Source organism: Sciurus vulgaris, assembly GCF_902686455.1.
Source record: "Sciurus vulgaris genome assembly, chromosome: 2".
NCBI classification, from domain to species: Eukaryota; Metazoa; Chordata; class Mammalia; order Rodentia; family Sciuridae; genus Sciurus; species Sciurus vulgaris.
In genome coordinates this window covers 93,615,892-93,640,515 of record NC_136462.1, presented here as the reverse complement: position 1 = coordinate 93,640,515, position 24,624 = coordinate 93,615,892, and the positions used below count along the sequence as shown (strand labels likewise).

The 24,624-nt window shown below is 37.7% G+C and overlaps 2 protein-coding genes across 11 annotated transcripts in view; one reads left to right on the top strand and one right to left on the bottom strand.

The window, feature by feature from the left end:
* SPG11 (SPG11 vesicle trafficking associated, spatacsin) overlaps window positions 1–11,970 on the top strand; it is an 89,898-nt gene extending 77,928 nt beyond the window's left edge. For 3 of the 9 annotated variants that reach the window (XM_079127731.1, XM_079127733.1, XM_079127730.1), the window contains 5 exons: window positions 258–346; window positions 562–717; window positions 1,433–1,584; window positions 2,144–2,319; window positions 9,611–11,970. In XM_079127731.1, coding sequence (XP_078983857.1) covers window positions 258–346; window positions 562–717; window positions 1,433–1,584; window positions 2,144–2,319; window positions 9,611–9,723 — 686 coding nt within the window. In that variant the 3' untranslated portion in view covers window positions 9,724–11,970. Of the gene's footprint in view, window positions 1–257; window positions 347–561; window positions 718–1,432; window positions 1,585–1,847; window positions 2,320–7,854; window positions 9,018–9,610 lie in introns of those variants that run through there. The other 6 variants (XM_079127727.1, XM_079127734.1, XM_079127728.1 and 3 more) reach the window with 5 other exon arrangements.
* Window positions 2,620–24,586, bottom strand: EIF3J (eukaryotic translation initiation factor 3 subunit J). Of its 2 annotated transcripts, XM_079127811.1 has the most exons (8): window positions 24,404–24,586; window positions 24,215–24,318; window positions 13,901–13,955; window positions 13,172–13,263; window positions 8,633–8,747; window positions 6,172–6,333; window positions 4,819–4,892; window positions 2,620–4,349 (listed from the first exon to the last, which is right to left on the bottom strand). In XM_079127811.1, exons 1-8 carry the CDS (start codon window positions 24,459–24,461, stop codon window positions 4,218–4,220), a joined length of 792 nt encoding a protein of 263 aa, XP_078983937.1. In that variant the 5' UTR covers window positions 24,462–24,586; the 3' UTR covers window positions 2,620–4,217. The 2 variants fall into 2 exon arrangements, with proteins under 2 accessions (XP_078983937.1, XP_078983938.1); XM_079127812.1 differs by lacking the exon at window positions 6,172–6,333 and having other exon boundaries at window positions 24,404–24,583.
* Between the last annotated feature and the right edge of the window lie 38 nt (window positions 24,587–24,624).

The following is a 24,624-nucleotide window of genomic DNA, read 5'->3' as shown; positions in this document are numbered from 1 at the left end:
GTGATGCCACATAAGCCTACCTGGATGTTCCAGAAAGAAGTGAAGAACTACAGGGGCACTAAATCCTCCAGAGTGAAGTTGTAGTCAGAATATATATACTTTTGGCCCAATACCCTTTACCTGAATGAGATACACTTGCCTCCCTATGAACACAGCTGGGATGTTTCTTTTCTAGTCCCCATCATCACTGTGGGTGGGCAAGAATAGCCTGCCTTAGAGTAAGTCAGACTCAGCAATTGTCTTTTATCCCTCTGCAGAGGACAACCTCAAGGATGGACACCAGCTGAAGCAGCTATTGCTGAAGGCCCTGACCCTGATGTTGGATGCAGCAGAGAGTTATGCCAAGGTAGCTACAAAGTAGTAACTCCAGATTGGCCTTGGGAATTGGTGTTTGTAGTATAATTTTTTCTTTTTTAGTGCTGGGATTTTCCAAGTGAAGTGGAGAGGGTGTCATGGGTTTAATTAAGCAAGAGTATAATGGGTGACTACAGTTGGAGGGTTCACATAAAAGATGTTAGTCAAACATCTCTGCCTATGCCTCCCTCTGTCCTCATCTCTCAGGACTCCTGTGTGCGACAGGCTCTGCACTGTCACCGGCTCACCAGGTTAATAACACTACAGATTCACTTTCTGAACACTGGCCAGAACACGATGCTCATCAATTTGAGCCACCAGAAGCTGATGGACTGTATCATGGCCCTACCTCGGTTCTACCAGGTGAACAAGAAAACTAGCCAGAACTGTCAGCATCCCTTTTATTATACCACTTGTGGGACCAGAGGTTGAATGAATTGCCAGAGGTCTCAGTACCAGGAACAGAACTACAGCAGCCCAGCCTGGTTTAGCTGTCAGATAATCTTACCCCAACATTTACAGTGCAGCGAACCCCAGGTCAGCATCAGAAATCTAGGACTGCCAGGAGATTGGGTGTAACCCTTTAATGAACAGGGTTTGATGTCAGGGAATCAGCCCTTTCATTGTTACTTATACAGTTGAGTTAGTGGGAATATGGTATTCTTTCTCAGTTTTATTAGTCCATTTTGTGGAGCACTAAACACACTGAGCCAGGAGGATCATGAGTTCAAAGCCAGCCTCAGCAACAGGGAGGTGCTAAGCAACTCATTGAGACCCTTTCTCTAAATAAAATATTAAAAAATAGGGCTGAGGATGTGGCTCAGTAGTTGAGTGCCCCCGAGTTCAATCCCTGGCAACCACCCCCCCTTCAAAAAGAAAAAAGTGAAAAAAAGATATTTGGGGTGTTTATGGGAGAGGAAATGCCAGATTAACATATGACTTTTCATTGACTCTGATACATAGATCCTTTTAACATAATTGAGAAATGATAATTCACTGTTGTTTTCTATAACAGTTTGCCTTAAACTTTAACATCAAATTGGCTCTAATGGTATTCGCTTCTGTTCTTTCAAAAAAGGCTTCTATTGTGGCTGAGGCCTATGACTTCATTCCAGATTGGGCTGAAATTCTATACCAACAAGTAATTCTTAAAGGAGATTTTACTTACTTGGAAGAATTTAAGCAACAAAGGTTATTAAGACCTAGTATAATTGAAGAAATTTCAAAAAAGTAAGTATTAAAAGTTTTCTGTGCTAAGTGCTGTGGCACGAGCCTATAGTCTCAGCTAGAGCTACTCAGGAGGCTTAAGGCAGGAAGATCACTGAAGCCAAGACAAGCATGGAAAACAAGTTGAGACCCTGTCTATTGGGGGGTGTTTTTGACGATAATCATTTCCTCAGCTCTGAAGTGAAATGAGAGTAAAAAATTTATAGCTAGGTACAACATCCCTTTAGCTCCCCTTCAGCTTAAAATGGCAAAATGTCAATTTCCAGAAGTGATCATTTAGAAGATGGATGAATGAGATGTTTGCTTATGGTGTTTTGTACTTAAAATGGGAGGATAGCTATTCAGCTTGCCTGAGATGCTTTTTGGAGTACTAAACTTACTCTAATTATTAAGGTAAGCATTAACATACATACTTTAATAAAATAATTTATCTCAAACTCATATCAGGGGGTGTTTGATAATTTCCAAGGCTACAGCACTGTCTCTTATAAGTAGTGGTACTCAGAGCTGACGGCCCTTAAGATAGTGTCTTACCCTTTACATTCTTGTTTCTTTTGTCTAGATATAAACAACATCAGCCTACCAGTGTGGTCACAGAAAACTTGAAGAAGTTACTTTCATATTGTGAAGATATCTACCTGTATTACAAGTTGGCATATGAACACAAATTTTATGAAATTATAAATGTACTTCTGAAGGACCCTCAAACAAGTTGCTGTCTAAAGGATATGCTTTCAGGTTAGATGATCTCAAAGGTGCCTGTTTTCTTGTACTGTTGTGAGGTTCTGACAGATGTTCATGATCAGAGTAGAAAAATGCACTGGGGATCTTTGTTGTCTGAATTGAAAAAGCTCAGGACTGTACCATATCACTCTTTGTAGGTAGTAGGTAATGAAGGCGAGACTTCACCAGGAAAATTTCTACTTTGAAGTGACTGTTCATCTATCCCGTTTTATATGGATACTGGTATTCCTCTTCCTCAGGATGGCTTCTGTATTAGGAGGTGATACAGTAATGATTAAAGAATACCTATGCCTGTAGATTCCAGTTTCAAAGATATTTAATATTATTTACACAATTAAGGAACAGGTGATACATTTTCATTTGTTAGAAACTGATCTTTCTATAATAAAATAGATTTAAAATTCAGTGTATGTCATTATTATGCTAAGGAAATCTTAGCCCTTGTCTGCCTTAAAACAACATTTACTACAATTATTGCTGTGTAAGCATGGCCTTCTATTAAGTCATTTATATGGTCATGTTTTCCACTTAGTAGTCTACAGAGCTTTGAGGTTTGTATTTCCTATGGAAATGAGGAATATTTCTTATTTTGGTTATGACAATTAGGGAAATAAAAAAAGACTCAAACCACAAATTTGGTCAAATCACTTAAAATATAATAAACAAGATCCCTCAATTTATGCTTATAGCCATATCCTGAGTTGTAGACTCTATAATTCCAAATAAATAGTTGTTCTAGGTACTTCATTAGGCTTTAGTATCTAAACAAAATAACTTCCCAAGTAAGAGGAAGACAGCCCCTACACCTTTGTTGCTCTAAGGTGACACTATTAAAGACCTGGTAAATCACTGTTATAAAGCTGTTAACTACATCAAGCACTGATTAAGCTTTATTAAGTATATAAAGAACTCTAGTCCCAAGAGGTGCGTTCTGTACTCTCCAAAAATATCTCTTGGGAGGTAACACAAAATTTATAGTCCTCACAATAGTGATTTTTATTAAATTAGTTGCTTTATAAAACATTGCAGATGTCATAATTGTTAACATAACAATTTACCAAACTGTAGTTAACTGGTGCAGTTTGCTGAGCATGTTTTATAAAGGAAAGGAAATGCCAAAACCCTGTTAAAGTTGTTCCACTGCAGCCAAGGAGAACAAAGAGATCTGTTTCTCAGACACCTGAATCAGGCAAATAAAAGTTTCCCTCCCCAATCTGAAGTACTTCATCAGTAGAAATAGTCTGATAAATAAGAGATTCCACAACTTGTACTGCAAAAATGGAGTAGTTTACCTTCTTCAGCTTCAAAGTTGGAGGGTTTTGGTCATTTAATTTTTAAGTATCACACTAGTACTTTTCAGCTGCAGTATCTTCAGTCTGAGATAAGCAGTCTTCTTCACAATGTATTTTTAACATCCTCACGCTCAATTTTAAGACAAAGCAATTTTAATACTAGGTGCACACCACATGCCCTTGCTGCAAACTGCTTTTCTTGACAAGTTATGAAGTAGTTCAAGGAGGTATGGTTAAGGCTGTATTACTGAATGGTGCTGGTAAATACTACATAATTTTTTGTCATGTTGCAACCTTTGTTTCCAATTTAGTGACTGCTGCTATGGAATCAAATAGCAACAATGACAACATTATTAGGTTTGTTTTTTTAAACTATGATTTAGTAGCAATTGAGGTTCCCCAATTTTAACCCCTTGGCAGCAAGATCCAGGTTCCCTCATTTGCACATTAGCACCTAAGTGTCAAGGGGTAAAATAACCAGCACAAAAGATACTGCACTTCTGATTGTAGCATTTGGCAGAACTGAAAGGAAAGGAAGTTGTGCTACATGTTGAAGGGATTGTGGGCAACAGAAAGAAGACACCAGGAGAAGATAAAATGTCACATGAAGTCTTCATAGTCTTGTACATAGCCTCCATCATAACCACCATAATCTGCCAGATCATCTTTCATGGTGGCCTTTAATCCCCCTCCAGGAACCACGCCTTTCTTCTTCTTTTTGGCTTTGCTTTGCTAAAGATGAGAGAGAGTTATTTCAAGAGACTTTATGTGCTACGGGCACTTTATCTGATATAGCAACCCTCATAGAAATACCAAAGCATCTGGTCCCAGAAGAAACCTTAATTCTTTTTATTATTATTATTATTATTTTAGTTGTAGATGAACACAATACCACAATACCAATCTTTATGTGGTGCTGAGGCTTGAACCCAATGCCTCAGCACTCTTACCACTGAGCCACATCCCCAGCCTGAAACCTTACTACTTTAAGGGAGAACTCGAGCCTAATCTATAGCAATTTCTATTAACATAGAAAAGAGAAATGCAAGCACGTATGTAAACAAAAGGACAGTAATGGCACCTACATTCCTGTTCCAACTTAAATGGTATTGGTAGTGCTTGACTTTTTACGTTTAAGAACATTCTGCTCACAACCCCATCCTAATATTAATACTTATTTTCCCACACAGCTTGCTCTTACCTTTTCTTGCTTCTGTTTTTCACTGCAAAGCACAGTCAATGAATTGGTAATCTTTTTCAAGTCATCAATTTCCACTATTTAAAACAAAACAAAACAAAAAAAGCCACTAAACTTCAAGTTTTAAGCATTTTGAAAAATAAAAAATAGATATCCTTCCAAAAATGTTTTGAGAAGCGTAATTTGTCCATCAAGTTATCTTGAAATGACTGAACTTCTTAAAACATAAGGTGGTAAGGAATCAAGAGTCTATGGCTAGGCTCAAAAGTAGAACTATTTTATTTAAAATGGTAAACTTAGGAATAAAAATTCAACTTTATAATGACTTACAACAACACACTATTTAGCTCAATCATACAGAAATTGAAAGTGACTTAATAGTACACAGGACTCCCTATCTTTCTTCAGTCTGAACAGACAGGAGAATAACCATGCTCTTCCCTAACACATCCTTGATGCTCAATGAGCAGTTACATTTCTTAAACCTGAAAAAGGAAACACCCTACCCCCTGCTGACTCCATTTTCTATCAGAACTAGAATGAAAACTTTTTTATCTCTGTGCTACAAGGTGACAGGCCTGTTTAGTGGAGAACATATCTTCCCATCCTTATAAAAACATGAAGCTAGAACGATATCTAGCTTTTAGCAATCAGAAAATGTTCAGTTTGGGATATAGCACCTCTCTAAATAGGAAAATTAGTACAGCAGAATGAAATACCAATTCTGGTTATATTACTGATTAATTTTAGAAGCCCCAGCTTAGTGATCATTTCTCAAAGAAATCCCAATTTATAATTCATTATGTAGGACTCCTTTCTCTCAAACAGCAAGTACTAGCAAAACCAGTCCCTTCCACATTAGTGCTGCCCCACCCACAGCTGTCACTCTGATACACCCTGAAAGGTATGACTCCTTGGGGTGTGGCACCACAGCTGTACCCCAGAGGATGGGTGCTAGTTCTTTTGAGTACTTTGTCTTAAGCCTCCAATCATTGGAAGTCTCACCCACTCAAAAATCCTGCAAGCCCAGAGACCATTTTCCCCCAAAGATACCTCCCTTTCAAGAGATAAAACACTGACTTTTACTCTAATTATCAGTTGCTTTGCTGACAAGCCCAGATGTCTCTTTGGACACCACTGTAAAATGAGGAATCCTGCCCCCCAACGCCCAAAAATGCAACACTCACACTAACTGTACATGTAGAACACATTCCCAAGGTAACTGCTAAGGAGCAAATCCTGAGTCTCTATTACAGCATTAAAGAAAAAGAAGAAAAAGTCCTCAAAACCCTCCATTCCCCTGAGTATAATGTCACTAAAATCTATCCACATGGGCTAGAGATGAGAATTACTTACATGAAATACACACATCTCGAACTAAGGCTTCCAAAAAACTGGCATAATATAGTGACTTTTCATATTGTGTAATTTTATCTTTTAGTAACTTTCCAAACTCTGTGAAATCATCTCTTGAAGATGGATTCATAGCATCTATTCCATAAACTGTATTGTTAACACCTGTAGAACAGAAGAAACACTGAGAATATTAGAAAGTTTTGTTTCATTCTAAAATGGATTCCTAATCAAGACACATTGGAGTCCTTGGACAGAATCTGGGGCTGGGGAGTGGGGGACATGCCCTATTATTTTGAAAAAAATACATCTTGGTTTTTGCTAATCTCTTATTTAGCATTTCATTCAGTTTTATTACAAGGCAAAAATCATAATGGCATTAGCAAATTCTAATAGAGATCATAGATACTTTCATGTCACATTATAGTTGTTGCAGATATCTTGCAATATTGTACAGTCATTACTTTCAAAAAACCTTTTTTTATTAGACTTGCCACTGGATCTTATTTAATACATTAGTAAAAAAAGCATATATGGACTGGGAGTGCAACTCAGTGGTAGAAGGCCTAACAGGCATGAGGCCCTAGGTTCAATCCCCAGTACGGGGCGGTGGGGGGGGGCCGAGGAGGATATACTGAGTAGTAGTAGTAATAATAAAAAAAAGTCTTATAAAATATATATGATTCTATAATAATTATAAAAATATATGATTCTGTGCTGTTCTTAAAGTACAGCCACAGCAAAGTGGGGGGGGGGGGGGCATAAAAAACAAAGATGGATCCCATAAAAATATCCAAGCAAATCCAGAAGCTAAGCAGAGGTATGCCATGTATTAAATCCCAACAGAAAAATTATTTTGGCCTAAAAGAATTATAGGCTAAATGACAGCATGCTTCTGTATTCTTCTCAAGGGCAAAAGTAAATCAGTTGTTAAAATCATGTATTGAATATTTTAGTATGAGAAACACAACAGTAAAATTCTATTAATTAAACAATGGCTGTATGGATGCATATAATTTTATGTTTCAATCTGCAACTGATATCCAATACCGGGCTTCATAAGAGCATAATGCATAAACCCACCTCTTTAATAAGCACATGGGGAGCTTTTACCATCCTATGAATACATGAAATAAGGGCCCAGTGCCCTCTGTAATTAGATGAGTACTTTTAGGACTTGCCAAACACAGAAGCATCTGCAGCCACTTTTTTTTTTTTTTTTTTTTTTTTTTTTTTGGGGGGCGGGGGTGATGCTGGGGATAAAACTAAGGGCCTTTCTTTCACACACTAGGCAAGTACTCTACCACTGAGCTATGTCCCCAGCCTAGCCCAGCCTATAGCCACACTTGAGATTGCTATAGACCCACTGAGAAATGAGGTCATACTTCTTGCTAAAGGGAATGATCACTATAATCAGTCCCGATGCACGTTAGAAAAAAGGAAGGGTTGGCAAAAATCCAGATATCTAGAGCCTTCTTGGTTATAGATTTCAGTTTCAAAGTTATTTAACTGATTTAACATGATCTTCCAGTCTAAAAAGTACTCAATACCTAACAACAAACTTGGTTTAATGAAATAAAGGCTTTAATTCTCTGCCATGTCTCTTGCTGTACCCTCTTTCATGTGACTCTCCCCTGAAACACACCAAATGTATCTTTGCACAATTATTTCATCCACTAACCACAGATGCAGGCATGGCACACAGAAATGGCCCTTGAAAGAAACGGCATGGTGAAGGCCAAGGAGAAATAACTCAGTACAAGAAGGCAGAAAGATGAATGCAACCTGGACTGTCATCCTACTGCCTAACAAGTCTTGACTTAGATGGCCCAGGAGAGCACTATAGAGTAAGTTTAGTATTTAAATTACAGAGTTACAGACCTCAGACTTCACTCAAGTTTCATCCAGCTAACAAATACATGCTAGTCAATGATGTTACTTTATTTGGATCCAGTGACTTATTTTAATCATCTTTTAATACTGCAGTTACTCAAAAATCTGAACATGTACTTCATGTTTACCTTCAAGTAATGAAATCTCAAAACTGCTTTCAAATATCTAAATTTGAAAGGATTATGTTTCCAAAAAGAAGTTTTCTGAAGACTTGAAAAACAATGTTTGCTAGGAATAGTGGCACACACCTGTAATCCCAACAGCTCAGGAGGCTGTAGGAGAAGAGAACATTCAAACCAGCCTCAGCAACTTAGGAAGACTGTGTCTCAAAATAAAAAAGGGCTGGGGATGTGGGTCAGTGGTTAAGTGCCCCTGGGTTTAATCCCCAGTACCCGCTGCAAAAAAAGTTTTCTGAAGATAGCTCAGCTGTGGGGCTTTCCCTAGCATGTACAAGGCCCTGGGTTTGATCTCCAACACCACAAAAACAAAAAAACCTTCACAACTTAAAAGACTCCTAGAGTTTTAAGCTACAATAGTTCAATACTGCACTGCAATCACACACCCATCTTACCAAAAGTTTCTTTTGCTAATTCAAGGTCTGACTCTTCCTGTAATTTCTTAAGCCGCAGTTTATCTGCTAATTGTTCTTCTGGCGTTAGCACTTTAGGTTCTTCAGGTTCTTCTAACTAAAATGAAACAAGTTTTAAAAGGGCTGTGATTATGACAGACCCAGTACAATTCTATACTGTATGAATTTTTTATAAGCACATATGATTATAAATAAGCAAACATTTATAAAATGATTACTGTATTTCAGGCATTCTTCCAAACACTTTAGATATTACTATCCCAGTTACATAGGGAAGGAAAAAAAAAACAAAAGCACAGAGATAAACAACTTGCTCAAAGTAACAGATGGTAACACAGCTAGTAATGTAACCAAGGTGAGATTTGAACCCAGGAAGCCGAGGTCGATGGTGCATGCCTATAATCCTAGTGGTTTAGGAGTTCAAAGCCAGCTTCAGCAAAAGTGAGGCACTAAGCAACTCTAAACAAAAATAAAAATAGGGCTGGGAATGTGGCTAAGTGCCCCTGAGTTCAATCCCTGGTACCCCACCCCTCCAAAAAAAAGTCTTAAAAACTCAGGAAGATTGGATTATTTCTACAGACTCTTGTAAAAATAAGCAATTAAAATTGTAGGTAAGAGAAAAATGCACTCTCACATACTGCTACTACTAAGACTATATTAGAACAACTTTTCAAGGGCAACTTGGAAATATTTATCATGTCTTAAAATTCTTTAATACGCTTTAATCAAGTAGTTCCACTTCCAGGTATTTGATTATCTTAAGATTATCTTAGCCACACTTGAGATTGCTATAGACCCCTTAGATAAGCTGCACATATATATTTAAGCACAGGATGTCCACTGGAATTATTATTTATAATTACAAGTCAATTTAGAGACAACCTAAATGTCCAACAACAATACTAGTAGACATTAAGAACACATTTTCTTTGACTCATCAGAAAACATTCTTTTTGCCAGGTGTAGTGGCATATGCCTGTAATCCCAGCAACTCAAGAAGGCTGAGGCAGGAAGATCTCAAGTTTGAAGCCAGCCTTGACAATTTGGCAAGATTGTCTGAAAATGAAAAATAAAAAAGGGTTGGGGATATAGCTCAGTGGTAGAGCATCCTTGGGTTCAATTTCAAGTATCATGCACACATTGTTTTAAAGTTTCTTCATATTGGAGAATAATATAAAAATATAACTCAGTTTCATCCTAACTTAGATGACCAGAAAAGATCCAATCACATCTTCTTAGACTGAGTTATAAAATTCTATTGCTTATACTAATCAGAGAAACATATACAGGTATTTTTAAATATACAAATTATTAAAAAGTATCTAAAATGTTCTCAGTATGGAAGGAGAAGGGCAGCTCTTATTTCTCAGGCAAATACAAATTCATACACTCTGGGTTGGGGATGTAGCTCGGTCATATTGTACTAGGCTAGCAGGTACAGGGCCCAGAGTTTAATTCCCAGCACCACCAAAAATAAAAAGTTATACAACCCTACATGGGAGGCAACTTAGGAATATTTGTAAGAATAAATGTGCCCTTTACTCAGCATTCCCATCTTTGGAAATTTATTCTACAAACAAGGATACACCTATTAGAAAAAAACGTATATGGTTATTCACTAAAGTATTATTTATCATAGGACTGAAAAATCTAACTGACCATCAATCGGAAACTAGTGAAATAAATTATTGTACATCTAGGCAATAGAATGTTATATAGCTACCAAAAAAGTGATTTATAATAAACCAAAAATTAATGAAAACAGTTTTCACAGGCAGTTCTAGGGAACAGGGAGAAGGGAGGAATGGATGTTTGAGACCTTCCTCCACTGTATATATTGTCATTATATGACCTGATATATACATTGTGAAATGAATAGATCAAGTTGGTCAGTATATTTGTCACTTTACATACTAATATTTTTGTACGATGAAAACATTTCAAGGGCTAGGGATGTAGCTCAGTAGTGGTAGCACCATGCATGAGGCCCTGAATTCAATCCCCAGTACTACAAAAAATTAATTAATTAAAAAAATTAAGATCTACTTTCATCAATTTGAAATGTTTCTTAAGTATGCCATTTTTTTGTATAGCTTTAATTTCTGAACACTTTTCATGTTAAGAAAAGTTAAACACAAAAGAGAAAAGTGGGACCCAGTAGCACATGGCCCTAATCCCAGCTACTCCTCAGCCGTTTGAGACTGTCTCAAAACAAAAAATAAAAAGGGCTACTAGAGTTGTATCCCAGTGGTTGGTGACCCTAGGGTTTGGTTCCCAGTAATGGGGAGATAAGGGGTCATGTCACTGTATTTGATTAAAACACAATGAACTACAAATGAGTTTACAAAAACTTGTTACTGCCTCTCATCTTTCACTGTCATTACACCCTCTCCTTACTCTGAAAACCCATAATTAAAGGATTAAAATTTTACCCTGCCTTTCTAATACAAACCATATTCAAAGTAGCCAAATAACAAGAAAAAAGAGCCAGCTAATAAACAGAAAAATCATCATCATGAGAAGCATCATTCTGCAATCCCTAATAAAATAATTACGCAACGATCATCAAAGATATTATAACTGGGTGAGAGGTTGATGTGATTTTGGATTGCTTGTAAAAGGAAAGATGTGATTTTATAATAGAAGAATCAGGATATCAGCATTTTAACCCAGTGCCAATTTTAGCAACAGTAACAACAGGAGATGCCACATGATTCCTGATGTGATATAGTATGAAACACACAGCATTATTTCCAAATTATTCCAGCTTAAAATGTCAAACCTAAATCTAACCAAAAATTTATACTTAACTACCAAGTTAAAAGAAACTCCAATAATGAGAAAGTAATCAGAAAAATACAGAAGGTGGGATGTTCAATAAGACAATTAGCTTGGTCTCTTCGACACATCAATGAAGAGAAAGAGAAAGGAAGTGGAGGAGGGAGAGGGACAGAAAAAAAGAGATACTCCAGGAGATTTATGATACATTAACAACCAAATGTAATGCATGGTCCTTGTTTGAGCAGACTACACCTAAAAGACATCTTGTGATAACCAGAAATTTGTATGTAAATAGAATACTAGATTATGTTTAAAAATTATTGTTCATTTCTTAGTGAGGTATTATTGTAATCATGTGAGGAAATATCCTTTTTCAGAAATGCATACTGAACTGAGATAAAATACATAGTTTATTATTGTATTTCAGCAAAACAAAAATAATTGAAGCAAACTTGACAATGTAATAACAAATTCAGATGCTATGTATTATTCATTATTCTATTTACTTTTATGTTTGAAAATATTCTTAATAAAAAGGTCAAGAAGAAAAATAAAGTTTACTGTGACCTGTATGAAAGATCTCTATGGTATATTAAATAAAAACGTGTCTGGACATGGCAGTACACACTTGTACTCCCAGCAACTCCAGTGGAGGTGGGAGGCGGGCACTGAGCAGGAGGACTACAAGTTCGAGTGCAGCCTCAGCAACTTAGTGAGACCCTGTCTCAAAACAAAAAAATAAAAATGGGGGTAGGGGCTGGGCACAGTGGTACATGCCTATAATCCCAGTAGCTTATGAGGCTGAGACAGGAAGATAGAGAGTTCAAAGCCAGACTCAGCAAAAGCAAGGTGCTAAGCAACTTGGTGAGACCCTCTGTCTCTAAATAAAATACAAAATAGAACTGGGGATGTAGCTCAGTGGTAGAGCACCCCTGGGCTCAATCACCAGTAGAGGGGAGTGGAGAAAGAAAGAAAAAAGTGGCTCAGTGGTTATGTGCTACTGGGTTCCATCCCCAGTGTAAAAAAAAAAAGTAGTTATATCCAGACCCATAAAGTACATAAAGACACCTTGAAGAGATAAAAAAGCCTTACTTCAGGATAGAGGAAGATACAGTATAAATGAGTAAAGGGTAGAGAATGCTTTTTAATACTTTTGATTTTTGAATTCTGTAAATGTGCTTTCTGTTCAAAAGCAAATTAATACAATATTATTGATCCTGCTCCAAATAATCAAGAACAAAAAATATGGGCTGGGGCTGCAGCACTCAGTGGCAGAGTACTTGCCTAGCATGTGTGAGGCACTGGATTCAATCCTCAGCACCACGTAAAAATAAATTTAAAAAAAAGACCATCTACAACTAAAAAATACTTTTTAAAAAAGAACAAAAATATTTATGTAGTATATGACACAGAAATGAACACTTTCTCTATCTCACTCAGAATGTATACCACAAATAATCATGACTAGAAAAAACTGCAGGCACTGGCAAAAATCACTGTATGTGGTTACTATGCAATTGTGACTATTCCTGAATGTTAAAAAAGTTTTCTAATACATATAGTGTCTGGATTCTGTTTTTGCAAAAACCACAAATCAAATTGTTTTGGGATTTATCTAGCTTATAATATCCATTTATTTACATCCTTCACAGGGCCCTTCAAATCAAATTGTCTGTTAAACATTGTACCACTACTGATGTAAGAATTGTGCATGCATTTTAGAAAATGAACAGTACTAACCCTCTTTTTAATTTCTTCTTGCCTTTTCTTTTGTTGCCGTTCTTTCTCTTTTATCTTCTCTGCTATTTTTTTCTTTTCTGAAATTTTTATTTCTGAAAGTAAAGAAATATTTTATTCATAATTAAGTTCTTTGCAGTTCATGGATGAGACAGATGTGATATTTAAATACTTTAAGAAACCAAACTTTTCCAAGCTTTCAGATTCATATGATAATATTCTAGAAAATTAAAATGGTAAAGCTCCAGAACTCTTTGCTTTTCCTCTCTAATCTGACCCATAAGATCCAAACATCTGGGCTGGAACTGTAGCTCAGTGGTAGAGCACTTGCCTAGCATGTGTGAGGCACTGGGTTTGATCCTCAGCACACATATAAATAAATAAAAATAAAGGTATTGTGTCCATTTACAACTAAAAATATTTTTTAAAAAAGATCCAGACATCTCTCTTCATATAGTCCCACCATCCTTTAAAGAAGACCAACATCATTCAAATAACTATAATGTAGCATCCTCTGCTCTCTCCTCCTAGCCCAGCACTCAAAAAAAGCAGATGTCTGATTACATTTTTAAATAAAGAAGAGATGCAAGAAAAAGACAATAAAGAGGAAATGGAAGAATGCTGTTTCAAAATACCAACATTTTCAATTTTGTGAGCATTTTATTATTTAACTTAAGCATTAAATACCTACCAAGATATAAAACCAAACATGGAAGAGCATCAGTGGCTCACCTGGTTTTACTTCTGCTTCCTCTTTCTTTTCATCATCATCATCATCCCAGTTATCCTAAAGAAAAGGATGTCATTAGTCATTCTTGCATGTTTGCTTTTCCATGTGACCTTTTATCAACTTGCCTTACTCTATGCAGTCAAGCTTATAGTGTTTTGTTAATGCATTAAATAATAAATTAATGTAGGAAGAATTGACACCTTTAAATACCTGAGTCCCTTAAAGGGCTCTTTTCATTTGTATGAGTCCATTTTTTTATTTTTCAGGAGTGTTGGAAAGTTTCCCTCTAAGAGGTTTTTTATATCTCTCTGTAGGTTTTTCCTAAGTATTTCATAAGGTCCTAAACTGCTTTTATAAATAGTTATTTCCTCCTGTCATAACCTCTAACTTGTTATTTGTATATAGAAAAGCTCAGTGGTAGAATGCCCACCTAGCATGTGTGAGGCCCTGGGTTCGATCTTCAGCACCACTTAAAATAAAGGTATTGTATCCACCTACAACTAAAAAAAAAAAAATGCATGTATTTTTAAAAACAAAGCTATTGATTTTTATGTTAATTTTATATCTTATTATCTTACTGAATTCATTTATCACTTAAATTATATTTATCACTGGGTGACACACTCCTGTAATTCTAGCTACTCAGGAGGTTCTAAATTTTACTTTCTACATTAGTTTTAAAATTAACTTTGGAGGCTACGGCAGGAGGATCTAAATTCAAGGCCAGCCTGGGCAATTTAGCAAAACTGTGTCTTGAAATAAAATTTTTAAAAAGGGCCAAGATAATAGGTGTGGTAGCACACACCTATAATACCAGCTACTTGTGAGGCTGAAGCAGGACAATTCCAAGTTCAAGGCTAGCTTCAGCAATGTAGCTAGATCCTATCTCAAAATGAAATAAGGGCTGGGGATATAGCTCAGTAGTAAAGTCCTTGTGTAGCATGTGGCTCTGGGATGGAAACCAATTACTATTAAAAAAAAAAAAAAGTTAGATTTATAGTAGGTTCTTAAGGTTTTTCTGAGATAGGTTGAGCACTCTGAATATCTGAAATCTGCAATGCTCCAAAATTCAAAACTTTTTCATGTGTTCACATGATGCCACAAGTAGAAATTCACATCTATCCTCACTGATGGATCACATCAAAACAGGCACACTAAAACTATTGTATAAAATTAACGTCAGGCTATGTGTAAAAGGTATACATAAAACATAAAAGAATTTCATGTTAAACTCATTATATATATGCAAAGATTTCAAAATCTGAAATAAATCCAAAAACCAAAACACTTTTGGTCCCAAGTATTTCAGGTAAGGATACCCAACCTGTACAACCATATCATCTATAAACAAGACATCTGTACTACTTTTTATACCAATTCTTCAACCTCCACAATTGATTTATCTAATGGTAACAGCTAAACATCTAAATACAATGCTGTATAGATGAGAATTCTTGCCACCTTCTCTTTCCCCTCTTAATAAAACTGTCTCTATAGTGTTTCCCCATGAAGCCCTATGCTATACATCCCACCAAGTTTACACAGTAAGTTTATCATTCATTTTACTTATTGTCTCTGAATTTCGGACTGCTAAGAAGTCTTATACTGAAGAATTCACTCATTTTCTTCTAAATATATAGGGTTTCATTAGTTTTTCACTTAAGATTCTGATCCATTTGGAGTTTTTTATTTGTGTCTGATATAAAACATAGATCTAATTTTATTTTTCTCCAAACAGCTAGTCAGTTGTTACAGCATCATTTACTAAAAAGTCCTTCTTTGCCCCATGATTTATCATATACTAAATTTCCTTGTGTACTTGAAATACTTCTGGGCTTTCTATCTTATGCTACTGTTATAGTCCCTTCATATATCAGCACGTTGTTTTAAATTAGAGACTTTATGGTATGCTTTAATATCCTCTAGTGCTAGTTCTCCCTTGTAGGTTTTTAGGTTTTTAATGCTTTCCTGACGATTCTTGCATGTTTGTTTTTCATATGGACCTTTATATCTATTTATCTAACTCCATATAAAAAGCTTCTTCGCTAGTAATTAAAATATAAGACAAACAAACCAAAACTAATAGCTTTAAAAAGTGACTTGCACCAGGCACGGTGGTATGTGCCTGTAATCACAGCAACTCTCAGAGACTCAGGAAGCTGAGGCAGGAGGATCACAAGTTCAAGGCCAGCCTTAGTCATTTAACAAGACTTCAGTAACAGCAAGACCCTGTCTCAAAAATATAAAACAAAGACATAAAGGGCTTGAATGTGGCTCAGTGGTAGAGCAACCCTGGGTTCAACCCCCAGTATCCAAAAAAAAAAAAAAAAAGTGATATGACTTAAATAGAAGTTTGAAAGAACTTGATACTTCTTGCCTGGGTTTAACAAAGAGTTATAAGCAGTTTAAACATTTATGTATTCTACTCCCAAACTTGGGCAGGGCACTCTGAGATAGATCTATATTCTGTCTTCTCTATGCCTAATTCAATCACTCAGTTAAACAGAAACAAATTATCAAATATATTTTTCTGGGCTGGGGATATACAGCTCAGTGGTAGAGCACTTGCCTAACAAGTATGAATCTCTTGTGGAGAGGCAGGGGTCAATCCCCACAACTGCAAAAAAAAAAAAAAGGACCCACAATTTTCTAAAGGTGCCACAGAATTTAGATGATTCTAATTTAAAATAGACACAGCCCCGTCTTTAAAAAGGGCTTTAATCTATATGTAACCTAGACACTCCCAGCAACTATCAAGGCACAATGAAATGTCATTTGAAGCTGAGCTACAGGACAGCAGATGCAAAGCAGGAGGCCCTGATGCTACCAGAAGATGCAAAGGCTGACTAATGTGCAACAACTATGCCACCAAGCTTCTGGTTTTATAAGCAAGACAGATCATAAATCTTTATCAGTCCAGGTATATTGACAAACTGAATCTTAATTTTTAATAACATTCTGTAAGTCCAACAAAGAAATAAAAAATCCAACATCCTGGTAAGACTGTCATGAGGGGGTACAAGCTGAGTGGGAATAATCTTATATAAAGCAAAATTTTTATAGTCACCTTACCTTGGTAATTTAAAGAACAGTTTGCAGTTTTAACAGACTGAAAACAAACCAACTAGTTATTATTTGGATAAGGAAGATACTAGAGTTCGAAATTAGAGATCAAATGTCTGTGTTACCTGCTGGTTTGCTTAATTACCTATATCAAAAAACACTGCAATGTAAAAGGAACCTATGAGCTAGAAGTTAACTATCAGGTGTTTTTGTTGTTGGTTTAATCTTCACAGAAGAGAGACTGAATCTGTGATATGCTGCTTAGGCAGTGCTTCAGACAAAAGGACCGTAAGTTCACTTCCAGGGAGTGCATATTTACAACTTTCTAATAATAGTGATAATAATAAAAGAAAGCATTTATGAGTGCTCACTTTGCATCAGACCCTGGACACAGAGCTTTATATGCAGTAACATGGTTAATCCTCAACATTTTGAAAGCAAAGTGGCATCATCTCCATTTGGCAGATTAATAAACTGAGGCCCAGGTACAGCCATCCCAGTCTCAGTGAAAAGCAATGAAGGGACCTGTTCTGAATGGACCAAAGTTCCCTTAAGTATCACAGTAAACATAATTGCTTCTTTGAGTCGTGAAATACAAAATGCCAATCTGGGAATTAAGTCCCTCCCCACCAAAATCCATTTCCTTCAATTAGTTCTAGAATGAACTCCCATGGAATCACAGTGAATCTCATTTTTTAAAAAAAGGGCTGGAGGTCATAGTCAGGCATGGTGGTACACACCTATTATCCTCAGCAGCTTGGAAGGCTGACCCAGGAGGATCACAAGTTTAAGACCAGCCTCAGCAACTTACAACTTAGCAAGGTCCCAAGCAACTTAGTGAGACCCTGTCTTGAAATAAAAAAAAAAGGGGGGGGGGGTGTTAGAGATAAGCTCAGTGGTAAATAACCCCCTTGGTTAAATCTCCAGTACCCCCTACCCCCAAAAAGGAGCATTACAATTCATACTAAGTTACAGCTATATCAATTACCAACCTTCAAACCTCAAAGTGTTTTTCTGTGAATTTTAAGAAACTGCTCTAGAAGCTTCTGGTAGGAAGAAGCCAAAGGGAGAAGTACATGTGAAAATAAGGGGTTCCATCACAATACCTTCAACACTTCAACACAGATAAATAATCCAACAGAGGAACTTTTCTGTTCAATGCTGATGCTCCTCAGTTCCCCTTCCCAGCAAAACATCACTCCTAGCCCATTCCTATCACTGCTCCTCAGTTCTCATTCCTACTAACTCTATGTCCCATCTCTATCATACCCCTGGTTTCCCCATCAAAGCATAAACCCTACCCTAGACACTCATCAATGTAGACATAATGAGGCTACCTGGAAACTCCTCATTCCATCACAGAATGGATTTTAGTAGCAAAAAGAGTAAGTCCTATCACAAATCCTGGGAAGTCATGACAACTGCTCCTCAAGTTCTTTAAAAGACCAGGAAAATCAAGCCTCGAGTGTCACCCTCACCCCAAAGTCCTTGCAACAAGTCTGCCCTAAAATTACTACCAAATGAGCACCAAGTATCTAAAGAAGGGAGCACAGTAATCTCAGCAAAAAGAGACAGGTTACAAACCTGCAAATAGTTGTAATCATAAAAGAAGATTCAGGTTAAGTTCCCCAAGAACTTAAAAGTTTTATTTCCTTAATTACAACATTAGCAAGTACCTAAAAACTTATGGCAGAATGTTTGCCTCAATGCTTCAGAAAATTCTGCCCAATTTTCTGTGACTATCAGAACCCTGTAAATGCTGGCAAAAAAGAAAAAAAAAAAAAAAAAAAAAAAAATACAATGCAAAAAAGGGTTCCTAGAGCAAGACCTGAAATTAACACTTAAAATTGGGAGTAACTCTACAACTCACCTCAAAAGAGCCCTAAATGGTTATCTGGTAAAAATCTCTTCCCTGGGCTAGGGATGTAGCTTGGTAGTAGAACACTTATCCTAGTTAGGCCCTAGATTCAATTCTGAATACCACAAAAAAAAAAAAAGAAGTCTCTTTCCAAATATTTTTGGTAAACAACATATTTCCCATCTATGATATCCAATTTATTTTCAAAAGAATTATCCAGAGAGTGGTGTGGTGGTACCCGTTTATAATCACAGTGACTATGGAAGTTGAGGCAGAAGAATGACAAGTTTGAGGTCAGTGTTAGTACCTTAGTGAGAACTTGTCTCAAAATAAAAAGGATGGGGAACCAGATGTGGTGGTGCACACCTATAATCCCAGCAGCTTGGGAGTCTGAGGCAGAAGGATCACAAGTTCAAACCCAGCCTCAGTAACTTAGCAACGCCCTAAGCAACTTGATGAGAACCTGTCTCAAAATAAAAAAGAAAAAGAGCTGGGGATGTGGCTCAGTGATTAAGTGCCCCTGGGTTCAATCCCCAGTACCGAAAAATAAAAAGAACAGAAAAGAAAGCAAAAGGACTGGTGGTGTAGTTCAGTGATAAAGCATTTCTAGCACCAAAACATAAGTAAATTTTTAAAAAATTTAAAACGGGCTGGGGATGTAGTTCGGGATTAGAGCATCCCTGGTTCAATCCCCAGTACTGGGGCAGGGGAGTCATCTAGGCTGCTCTCCTAAAATGGTTAGCTTCTTTAGAATAGAGGCTGTTTATAAATTACTTGCTTATCTATACTCTTGCCCTGCAGATAGATACCTAACATCATTTGGACTTTTTCTCCAACAGAAATGGCTGCTTTTCAAGTTTAAAATCTTCTTCCAATTGAACATGACTATTAAAAACAAAACAGGAAAATATTAAACACTGCTTTCTTTTTATTTCTAACAATGCAGCCAACAGCTGCTGGTTCTGCCATTTTTATAATATGCAACTACAGAATGTCACATGCAATGAGAGAACACATTTAGGACTGAAAATGTTTTCCAACTTAAGCAAGATATATTTATAGATTGTCAAATAAGAGTAGCTTTAAAAGAGTAGTAAAATTGTTTGCCTCACAGCAACAGCCCAGGAGGTAACATACTCTTCCTTTTTTCTTTAAATAACTGTTATAGGTATGGCATAATATCTTGTTGGGGGTTAAAAAAAGAAGAAAAAGTCCTTTTCTTGGTGTTCTGTAAGCCTTATGGATTCTGCTCTGAGAAACCTCAAAACTCTGTAGTGGGAGTCTGGCAAGGCTAAACATTCCAGCAAAGTTCAGTTTTTTAAAAAAGGTCACATCCTCTTCCAACATCTCAGAACTATGCTGGTCTCTCAAGCCACGGTATCTGCCTTAGTAAACTCTTACTTCATTTAATTCAATTCATTAAACTTGGATCAGTACTCAGCTATGTCCCATTTCAATGTCTACCTGTCTCACATTCAGAGTGGTTTATCGATTAATTCTACTTTAAATTCCTGGCTAAGCAAAATCAAGATTAAGACACTAAACATTAAACAAATTGCTTATTTATTTTCAATGGTCCAGCATGACATATACAACAAGTAAATATTTTTCAATAAAAAAATCTTTCCTGCAGGGTGGATGTTCTGGCACATTTTATAATCCCAGGAATTTGGGAGACTGTGGCAGGAGGACCTCAAGTTTAAGGTTACCCTCAGCAACTGAGTGAAACCCGTCTCAAAATAAAAAATAAAAAGGGCTGGGAATGTGGCTCAGTGGTTAAGTGTCCCTGGGTTCAATCCCCACGACAGGAAAAAAAAAGTCACACACATTAAACACACCCTCTCTTTAAGATATGAATTTTCTGACAGACACTTTTGAGTTTTTCCCAACAATCGTACATTTCTCTAAAATACAGATCCCATTCTTCAGAAATGCTGTTTCCAATGCAAGAAAAAAATGTCCTTACTCTGGTAGGTGTAAATTATCAACCCAGAAGGGATCCTAACAGAAGGTGAACAAGTAAGACAGGCAGTTGTGAACTGAGTCAGTTCTTAAGGATCTCTCTCTTCTGTGGGTAAGGGGTTACTAGGTATTAAATCCAAGGATAATTTACCACTGAGCTAGACCCCCGGTCCTTTTTATTTTTTGAGAAGGGTTCTGTTTAATTGCTGAGGGTCTTGCTTAATTACCACTTAGCTACATCCCCAGTCTTTTTTTTTTTTTTTTTTTTTTTTTTTTTTTTTTAATTTTGGAACAGGGCCTTGCTAAATTGCCAACGCTGGCCTTGAACTTATGATCCTCCTGTCTCAGCCTCCTGAGTTGCAAGGGATTACAGGCATGTGCCACCATGCCCATCTAGTTCCTAACTTTTTAACTGGAGAAAAACCACAGCCCATTTCCTCAATACATACTAACAGTTCTGCAGTTTCACCTATAAGTTCATTTCTGCCAACTACAGAAGGATTTGAAAAGTCAGAGAATAAAATACTAAGTCTACTGAAAGACAGTAAATTACTAGCAAATTATTATAATGAAGACCTTGGTTTTCCTTTAATTTTCCAGGATATTACAAATGACATTATAAAGGTCAAGCACTAGAGGCTGACATCATCTGAAGAATTAACTGTTTCTATGTACTTTTCTTTTGAGGACATTTTAAAAAATTTAGATGCTGTTTAAGGTCTATAATTATTCAACCTTATATAAACTAAACCTTACGAACTAAAACATGAGAATTCAAAAATCTGGTGATGTTACTACTATCCAAAGTGAAAAAATTCAATTCTAGACCAATAACCTCTGAGCAAGCAAAAACATGCTTGATAACTATGTTCTTTCATTTAAAACATAAAATTCATAGTTAAGACACTATGGAGAATACATAATTGCTCTTTCCTTAGCAAATCATAAAATGTGGCAAAAAATAAACCCCAGATACTAGAGCTTAACAGTCTAAACACATTTTCCATTAGCCAAAAAAAATTAAACGACAAACTATAAGCCAGGTGCCATGGCACACAACTGCAATCCCACCATCTCGGGAGAATGACGCAAGAGAATCACAAGTTTGAGGCTAACCTTGGCAATTTGGCAAGACCCTGCCAAAGGGCTAGGGATGTGGCTCAGTGGTCAAGTGTCCCTGGGTTCAATCCCCAGTAATGTGAAAGGGGGGAAAAATTAAGACCACAACATGAAATGAGAGCAAATTTAAACCAACATTTCAGTGTAGGAATATAATAAATAAATTCAGTTTTCAACTTCCAAGATCAATTTCAAACTTTGGAGTTTTTTTTGTTTGTTTGTTTCTTTTTAAAAAAAGGTCATTTATATAAAAGAGATTCTGGACTGAAAAACTGGACGCTTACAACTTGTAAATCTCCAAAACTGTCATCAAAATTATATTCATCAAGATTGCCAACACTTAGATTCCATAACCCCAGGAAGAATATTTAAAGCTATCAGTCCAGACCACTCCATTCAAATTTAATTTTCTGGATCTCCTTTCCCAATTTTGCTCATTTTTTTTCTTTGCATTTATTAACTTACTCCCAATTTTCACAGCAGATGTATTAACTACTACTTCCACACAGAAAAAGTGAAAGGTCAAATCTGACCTCAAGACTGAAAACAGAAAATCTGCTACAATGAAGTAACTAGTATCCTGTAATAAAGCTGAAAACACAATCCAGTTTCATGTCTATACAACATGTAAAGGACACATTTAAGTATCCTAAGTCAAAAACAGTACTATTTGCTGAGCATAGTGGCATACACCTGTAATTCCAGCAGTTCAGGAGGCTGAGGAAGAAGAATCAAAGCCAGCCTCAGGAATTCAGTGAGGTCCTAAGCAACTTGGCAAGACCCTCTCTCAAATGAAAAATAGAAAACGGGTTGGGATGTGGTACTGGTACAGTGATTAAGTGCCCCTGGTTCAATTCTGGTATCAAAAAAACAACAACAACAAAAAACTACTATTCATTTACTAACTCATTTGTGCACATAGCTCACATCATACCTGAAAGTCAGACTGTTTGATAAATAGGTCATCTATCCCAAAAGAGTCAGAAGAAAAGGAAAAAATCCAAACAGCTCTCTATCAAGTTCACAGTGATTTATCTGGCTTAAAATGTCCAACACAAGCAGAAGGATTTTATAGGGCTCTCAGTTTATGACAAAAGAGCATTAGGAGAGTAAAACATTCACTAGATTAATCAAAACAAAAAAATCATTTTCCCTTTCACACAAAACTTTATCCGCACAAATGATTTTTGAAGTTAACAATAATCTTAAAATTCTGAACTTGTCCAGCACAATGGTGCAGGCCTGTAATCCTAGCAACTGGGGAGATTGAGGCAGGAGGATCACAAGTTTGAGACCACCCTCAAAAACTTAGCAAGACCTTGTCTCAAAAAAAAAAAAAAAAAAAAAAAAAAAAAAGGATTCTGAACTTGAGACTCACTGCTACTTAAAAAAATTTAAAAATTAGAGAAGTGCATAAGACAGTATGATCTAAACCCATATGATAATCCCCTGGAAGTTTTCATACAAACCATAATGAATATGGTATAGATTTACAAGGCATAGGAAAAAAATAAACGCTGGTCCCTGTTCTACTACAACCACCAAATCTTCAATATTTCCCTAGGCCTCGTTCATATGTAGATGAAAGAATATCTGTCAACTCTCCATTACTCATGTTGCTGGAGGGACTACCTAGGTTTCTGTCCACCAAATGCTGCTATCTCTGGGCTCAGTTCATCCTTTTTACCACAGGGTGGGGGAAGGGAGAGCTAAAAGTTATTTTACTTCACTGTTTCTATTTGTCTGCTGTAGAAAGAAAAGCTGAAATTAAACCATAATATTTCACTCATCTAATCGCTTGAACAAACTGTATATTGGGCCATTAAGATCATAAGTGAGTTGCTGACCCTGGGGAGACGTGAGCTTGAAAAGGCAGAAAGAAGGGTTTCAATACTTTCCATATGGAATAAGGCTTGGAGTTCAAAATCCCCAATTTGCTAGTCCCATTCCGGTTGTGGATTGCGAAGTTTGCACGTGGGCCGATCCGACTGGTGCTGTCACCTCTCGTCGCCAGTTGGCGGGTGGGACCCAGGCCGGTGCGCGGACCCCCAAAGGAGGGCTGGCGCGCAGGCCGCCACAGCCCTCGACGAGTGAGTCCGGGAGGACACGCTGCCGTCTACAGCCCACATGGCCGGCATGCGAAGGGGAAGAGATCACTGCCTGGCCCTACGCTCGCGCCCGGACACACGGCCCGCAGGCCCGGGCGGCGGCCCTGGGCCGGGAGTCGGCCCGCCTGCCCGCCCGCCGGCAGCAACTCCACTCGCGGCAGCGCCAGTCCTCTCCAATGCTGCCCGGAGCCCCAGCCCGCACCCACCTTGACGTCCTCGTCCTCGTCCTCGCCTTCCCAGCGGTCCCCGCCGGCAGTGCCGCCGCCCCCCACCTTCCGCACCGGGTCTTCCACGGAGAATGTGTCCGCGTCTACGGAGAAGAGCGAACCGCGTTAGTGCCTGCCTCGGCGTGTGCCGGCACCGGCCCGGGCCCTGCCTGGGGAACTTCTGCTTACCCCAAGAATCGGAGTCCCCCGCCGCTGCCGCTGCCGCTGCCGCTGCCGCTGCCGCCATCTCGAACCGGGTGTGAGCGTGTGTGAGGGAGAGAGCTGCGAAGAGTTAGCGCGGCGGAGGTGAGTCACTGGGCTTGCTCTCGTTGGCCCGCGCGGGGCAAGCTGGGACCGTGGCTGACTGTGCGCCGGGCCGAGGCCCCGCCCCCTTTGGCAGCGCCGGCGAC

Excerpts from the sequence above, each read along its gene's own strand:
- EIF3J (XM_079127811.1), bottom strand. The coding sequence starts at position 24,461 with ATGGCGGCAGCGGCAGCGGCAGCGGCAGCGGCAGCGGCGGGGGACTCC. Across the intron at positions 8,748-13,171 it reads AAGAAGAAATTAAAAAGAGG|TTAGAAGAACCTGAAGAACC; the intron begins GTTAGTACTGTT and ends GTTTCATTTTAG. Across the intron at positions 4,350-4,818 it reads AAAAACAGAAGCAAGAAAAG|CAAAGCAAAGCCAAAAAGAA; the intron begins GTAAGAGCAAGC and ends TCTCATCTTTAG.